We start from the raw sequence: 7,284 nt of genomic DNA on the forward strand, positions 1-7,284 counted from the left end.
CTGGCATAGGGCATCACTTGTTCATCTACGGATGGCAGACTTATGGCTGCTGGGAGCTGAGGTGACAACGGAAGCTTACGACAAATGGGCATAAGAAGTCTTTGGGATATAAATATTCTAAAGGTGGACTGTGGATATATAACTGTCAGTACCCTAAAGTGCACACTTGAAATAATTTGTAGCGTATGAACTATACTCCAAAAAAAACCTGTTAATTTTAAAAAGATGTACCATGCTAAACACAAGCACATCTAAACAAATGTCTGAGAGAAACGCCTTTGCTAAAAAAAAAAAAAAATGGAAACACAACAGATGGATTATAAATGTGTTCAGAATTCCTTCAACTTTAATTGTGGGGGTAAAATCAAGCAGCCACTGAGGAAAAATAGTCCCTGGAAGCAGTCACAATGTTTTGTGTAGTGAACATGATGAGTTATTTATTAGCAGGTGGACACGAGCTGCCAGCTGTCCTCATTCCTCCACCGTGTCCTTCTTGCCAGTCTCTTGCCCTTCAAAGAGCGGGAACCTGGCCTCCACATCAGCCCAGGTGATGTTGCCATTGGCCAGATCACGGACCACACTGGGCAGTTCAGAGACCTGGGAAGAGAAAAGAAATCCAAGCGTTAGCCAACTTTACATTTGTGAAGAGTACTTGCCCTGAATTATACGCAGTACAGAGCAAACCACCATCTATCATGAATATACTGCATACCATGTATGTATGTATGCATGCATGTGTGTATACACACACACACACACACACACACACACACACACACACACGAGATGATGTCCTTTACAGGCTGTCTGTTTTCTTAATTACGCTCGCCCCCTCCCAGGCTGGGACCTTTGCTCTAAGTCCACTCAGCCTATGAACTGTCCCCACAGCTGAGCACTGCCATAAGCCTCTCATCCCATTCTGTAGCTCAAGTTATTCCACGGCTGTTACATTGAACTCCCGTATTTAATTAAGGCTATGCAGTGCAACAGAGCCAGCTGCTGCCCAGCCAGACGCAAGTGACAGTGGCCTCCAGCAGTGGTTTACAAAGTCGGGTGGGGAAGACCAGCCTATGCAGAGCCTGTTAAACCATTCTGCTACCCTTCCCTGTCCCTGGCTAAGGGATGGGAAAGTTTGGGGTGGAGATTTTGAAACAAGCAAGTTCACAGGAAATGCTGATGTTGGGACTGAGCTGGGACTCACACTGAGAAGTGCGGCTACTGGGAATGTAGGCACAGAGGAGCCAGGACTGGTGTATAAAGACAAGCCAGAAATCCATGGTTTATGAAACCCTTTCGGATAAAAGCACTTTTTATTTCTGTTTTCCTTATTATAACTGTATCAGGCTGAATCCTAATAAGTACTCTCAATAAATACCTGCTCAAAGCTAATACTAGCCAGGAGATTGCTAGTGACAGTGCACCCCCCCCAGCCACACCCTGAACCACTCAGCCACCCTTCTGTGCTTGTCCTACCCCAGTGGTCCCTGCTCTTCACATTAAAACTACAGGAAGATTCCATCTCCAATGGGCAAACACTAAATTTATACACATTTGTACGTTTCTATAGAAATATGATGATAAAGATGGCTAAGTCCCCAAAGCTCACCAGTGAAACTATGGCAACAGCCTCACAGGATGACACTTCCCTTGCCCAATAAACCAAGTGTAAAAACGAACTGATGGAAAAAGGAGCGAGAGCAATCCAAACGACTATACAATATTAGAGAACTTGTTAATGGGTATTTTCATAATTAAACCAAACAGTTCTGGGAATCTGGGCTTTGTCTGATACAAACCAATAATTAATATTACAAAAACAAACAAACCCATGAATATAAATCTATCAAAGTCCAATTCAAGCCGGAGGAAGCTGTGAACATGTCTAAGATTAAACGTGTCTGAGAAGGCCAGTCACCTCTGCCCGTATCTGTCTCATGGAGTCCCGGTCCCTCAGAGTTGCAGTGTGGGGGGTCTTGTTCACTGTATCAAAGTCAATGGTGATGCCAAAAGCCACGCCGATCTCATCAGTTCTTGCATAGCGTCTCCCAATAGACCCAGAGGAATCGTCTACTTTATGAGACACGCCGTTCCTGGTCAGAGCTTCCGCTATTGAAAACAACGTGAGACAAGAGTGAGATACTGCAGTAATTCAGTTCAGCCATCTGAACACAGGCCCAGAAGCTCGGGAAACATAAGGGACCCTGAGACAAGAAAGCAGCAAGTGCCAGCTACATGGATGTTCACTAAGTCTCCTGCAGGATCCAGGCTGCCCTGCTATCTCCTTATGGTGCTGAGGTGGGACGCTGATGTACATCTCTGCCTGCATAGCCCTGAGCTGCTCACGCAGAGGTAAGGGCCAGCACTCCTGGGCTCCTCTGCAGTGCTGTCCAGGCAGCAGGGAGCTACATTCCACTAGGGTTTGGGGAAGAGACTACCAAGGTCAGTAAGAGCAGCAAGGAATCCTCAAGTCTGACTTCTGCCTCACCCCACTCTAGGACATTTGAGCAAGTAAGCTGTTATAATACAAGCAGAGGCTAGAATCCCACTTATTCATAGTCAATCTATGCTTTCACTCAAACAAATGATACATTCTGTAAAACTGAGTCTGCGTGACAGTGTTCCCATGGAGATTACCCAACTGGACTTGCTTACATAATTCCTTGACAAATGGCATAAACTCTTGGTTCTGGCTCAGTGGAAGGACAGAACACTTGAATGGAGCAACCACAGCAGGGAAACTGAAGAACTAGATGGTTTAAAAAAAAAAAGAAATTCAAATGTTAGTTTATAAGTAATTGTTATTGTCCCAAAGCACAGTGTAGTTATACTGAGTAGGTAACTTAGACCACTTCACTACCAAAACACCAGGTCTTCTATCAGCACACAGGAGTAAACAGTCCAATCCTCCTACGCTCTGCAGGAACTCAACATCAAAGGCAGCAGATGTTCTACGGCAGGTAAGCCAGCTTTTCCCGGGCCATTTGGGGTTGGAAATGAGAGCTGAAGGCAGTTCTTAATTGGTACTTGTACAAAAGGTTCATTTGAAGGCAAGAACACACAACTTGGGAGTGAGTGGATGTGTTCATTAAACCACTGAATGACAGAGTCGAGGCTAGCTCCTGCTTAAAGCTTAATGACCACCGACCCCCCACCCCTATGGCAGGCAATTACAAATATCCTGCTACAAGGGAACCTTGTACTTGAGCAGTGCACAGGCCTACATCACAGGATGTCTGGGACCCAACTTCCTCCTTAACCCTGGGATAATTCTATTTTACAGAATCAAGCAGGAACTTGCCTTTACAGATTTTTTTTTTTTAATTTCACTAGAAATGTTTTCATACCGAATTTGTAGGCAAATGGATTAAGTAAGTGGGTGCTAATAATTCAGAAACATTTTTGACTTCCCACAGCCTAATCAAATTTCTCTTCATGGAGGGACTATGCAATTCATAATAGTGTGGCTGATTTATTCGTTTAGCCTGTATGAAATATCTATTAAAGCTCTAGTTATATCAGTCTTGTTCAATTCAGGAAAACAGCCAAAAGATTTTTTTCTTAAAAACTAAAAACCTTTCTATTAGAAAAATAAGCAGGAAAACATGAAGCAAAGTTGACATCTAAGCAAGTCCTTCAGTTAGGCACACCATCCCTCCCTGACATGGCTGTATCCGCTGTCTGGTCCAGGTTCTTAGCCAAATGAAGGACGGCTACTCCCTCATGTCAGGATGAAGACGCAGCCTTAGCGCAGAGAGTAAAGGGCAATAGTATTAGCTACGTGGTATAACAGTGTGTCAGACTTTCTAGAACTCGGACGGGTACCAAGAATTCACCAGTTCCTTCTTCAAAGCCTGATGTTTCACAAAGAACGGTGGGCTGGTATCCAACGCTCCACGTGCTCGGCTACATGTAAACGAGACCTTCTCTAATCAATAAGACAGACAAAAGCTCGCTGTCTTCTGGCTAGCCTTTTGATTATCTTCCTGGACATCTGCTAGCTGCTCCAGGAGTACACCTTCCATAGACGGTAAGATGACAAAGACAAAGCTCACAATGCGGAGGAGAGTGGAGGGCACGGAGCCACGATGCAGGATCAACAAATGAAGAGAAAACCTCAGGGGTTGAGAAGCATTTTATAAACTCCTACTGCCTCAGCCCGTGAATGCCAGGAAAGCGCCCCCTAAGACCTTATTCCAGGGCAGCTCACCGTTCTCTGTTCGTCTCCCTCTCGGACATGGAATGTATGTTCCAATACGGTGTACATGATCCTGCCCAGGCCAAAGGAGGGCTCGATTACACTCGGAACAACTTCTTCCACTGCAAAAAAAGGAGACAACTTAGTAATACTCTGCCAAGAACCACATGACACAAATCCGAGTCCTTAACAATCCTCGGCACTACGAGTGCCCTAAACCTAGACGGGCTGTGATCTCTGTACAGCAGGAAGAACACACTCAGAAGAACTACGGGCTCATAAGAAACAAGATCCCTTTAAAGGGAAAGTTAAGTCAAAGAACTTTTAACCTGACTATTCAAATATCATAAAATGATGCTTGTGTCCTAGGAGTGTCCTTCTAATGGACAAGCTATGAACAGTAACAGCAACACTGTGCTCTGCCATCCGCTGTCTTTCTAGAAAGCTAACAGACCTGGAGCTTTCACTAAAGAGTTTGTGAAATCAATTACTGGGGACTGGAGAGATAGCTCAGCAGTTATCACAACTGTTTCTGACTCCAGTTCCAGGGAATCTGAAGACCTCTTCTGGTCTCCAGGCACACACGTGGTACGCAGACATACAGGCCAGGCAAAACACCCATATACATAAATAACAAACCAAGTAAACAAACAAGCAAACTCAAATACTGTAAGGCAGGCCTGATGATGCAACCTTATAATCAGGAGGCTGAGGCAGGAGGATTGCTAGAGCAACTTTAAGGCCAGCCCTGGACAACTAGGTAAGAGCCAGCTACTACCACTCTGGAATCAGGAAACACTGAAGGTAGAGTCTGCTCAGGGCCCAGCATCCTATCAAACATACTCTACAGGGCCCTCCAACTCTCCCTATAGGCAACACTCAGGAAATGTACTGGTAACTTACTACAGGGAGAAGCACTATCCTAGGCTGGGGAGTTCCTTCTCTGTGAGTAATGACATAACTAGGGCCAATGGTTCAGTTCTAAACAGTTCTTTTGTTTGACTGGTTGTTTGTTTTTTTTTAAAGACAGGGCTTCTTCTCTATGTAGCCTTGGCTGTCCTAGAACTAGCTCTACAGACAAGGCTGGCCTTGAACTCAAGAGATCCACCTGCTCTGCCTCTCCTGAGTGCTGGGATTAACGGCGTGCATCATCACTGCCGGGCAGCGAGGCTGTTTCTTTTGTCTATGATAAAGGAGTCATTGTTATCAACACGCTTCCATGAAAGTGCTTTCCCTTCACAGAAAATGTGCTTCTACTGCAGTCTCCCCCTCCCTCATCATCATAAGATACAACATGCTGGCTGAGTGCCTTCTTGTCAGAGACCATCAGCACCGCCAGTATAATAAACTGTGGTGACAGAGTCATGTACCAGTACCAAAACAACAACAACAAAAAAAACCTTAGAAGAAGAGGAGTACAACGTGGCTTAGGACACCTGTCCACCTAGCATGAACACAGCCCAGGTCAGGGGCAAAATAATGCATTTTAGAAAGAGAGTCAAGGCGCGTTGTCTCCCCAGCCTTTGCAGTATCACCTGAGGAATGGTAGGCAGAGGCTCAGGAGCAGCTGCAGGTACACAAGCGCCGCCCTGCTCTGCCCGCGCTGGCTCCGCCCTGCTCTGGCTGGCTCTGGGCCAGCTGACCCATTCATAGCTATATCCTTCAGCAGTTTCAAGGAGCCTCGCTTCAAAGCCTAGCAACCTTCACATGTGCTACAAAATGTACACTGTCTAATTCAAAATTTGCCTGACCAAAAACCCCCCAACAATGTAGAGCAGGGGAAAGGAAACATCTTCACTCAGTAAAAATACTTTTTCCTTAAAGTAGGACTGTTTTCAGAGGCTTCATCCTATGTACCCCAGGCTGTAGGAATGCGAAGGCGGCTTTACTGCTCAGTCCAAGCCCAGCATCTTTAAAAAGAGACAGTGCCCAAGTTTGTCATACCCACCAAGCTGCTTCTCTCCCTAAAATTCATGTAAAATTAATGTCACAAAACTTTTATTTTTTTTTTTAAAGTTCAGAAATAATGGCTGTTTTTATTTCTTTATTGTTCTAATAAATTACCATGTAATGTTTTCTGGAATCTCTTCACACTGACCATGTCTTTCGTTAACTGAAATGTTTTTCCTTCAGTTTCAATAGTGAATTCTCTACAAACAGAGAAAAAAAGACAAAACACATTAAACAGTAGTAAGAACACATACCCCTTTTCCAAGATGCTGAACCATTCTTCATTTTAAATGCTAACAAATTTGGTATTCTCTCCAAAAGACAACTCATGACATGACCACCAAATTAAGTATTCCCCATACATGGGTACCAAACTGTATATCCCAGAGAGGTTCTTAAAATGTGGCTTATTTTATACAACTCTTCAACTGATTTAATGGCAAGGTCCTCTGATCTTGAAGTCAAGATTAAATATAACAACTTAAAAGCAAAAAACAAAAAATGAAACTATCTTAGAGTAATCACATTTGTCCAAAATAGCTCTGCAATTAAAATGACCACTGTTCTACATACTATCTCAGCAACCCAAAACACAGTAAGTGGAGATCAATAAACAAGTTTTCTGACTCTTTGCTATGTGATTATAGAACACTCGCCGTGGCTGCCAAATGTTCGTGTCCTGAGACCAGTTACAGGTCACCAGGGACACTCTACAGGGTCCTACGTTCCAGCTACTTGCTCCCATTATAAAGCCCAGCTGGCATTTCTCTGGCCTGATGGCAGCTCAGGACTAGGAAACAGAGCCCTCATGTGGTTGTCTCAAAGATATATAAGGGCTACTGGTTACCATTACATTTTGCCGGTGTCTTCCAGCCATAATCTTCTGCCTTATCTGGACGGTTTCCACTGAACTCCTGTGGTAACTACTGGCTAGAAATCTGTTTGTGCAGTGTCGTGTACTCTATGACTAGTCTGAATTGCACAGTAGGAAACACATATAGAATGGTTAGAATCAGCAAGAAGAGAGCTACTGCTTGAGATTAAACCCGGCAAACAGTCTTGCAGAGTCATGACAGTCATTAGCAAATGGTACACACACACACACACACACACACACACACACACACACACACACACAC

At 44.3% G+C, this 7,284-nt stretch overlaps 1 protein-coding gene across 1 annotated transcript in view; it reads right to left on the reverse strand.

Moving 5' to 3' along the window:
- Positions 1-313: 313 nt before the first annotated feature.
- Gars (glycyl-tRNA synthetase) overlaps positions 314-7,284 on the reverse strand; it is a 41,257-nt gene continuing 34,286 nt past the window's right edge. Inside the window, exons 13-17 of the mRNA XM_028758395.1 lie at positions 6,260-6,345; positions 4,208-4,317; positions 2,653-2,746; positions 1,916-2,106; positions 314-597 (exon numbers count right to left, since the gene is read on the reverse strand). Of these exons, the coding sequence (XP_028614228.1) occupies positions 472-597; positions 1,916-2,106; positions 2,653-2,746; positions 4,208-4,317; positions 6,260-6,345 (607 nt within the window). The 3' untranslated portion in view covers positions 314-471. The remainder of the gene's footprint in view (positions 598-1,915; positions 2,107-2,652; positions 2,747-4,207; positions 4,318-6,259; positions 6,346-7,284) is intronic.

This window comes from Grammomys surdaster, unplaced genomic scaffold, assembly GCF_004785775.1.
Source record: "Grammomys surdaster isolate TR1022 unplaced genomic scaffold, NIH_TR_1.0 126197, whole genome shotgun sequence".
Lineage (NCBI taxonomy): Eukaryota > Metazoa > Chordata > Mammalia > Rodentia > Muridae > Grammomys > Grammomys surdaster.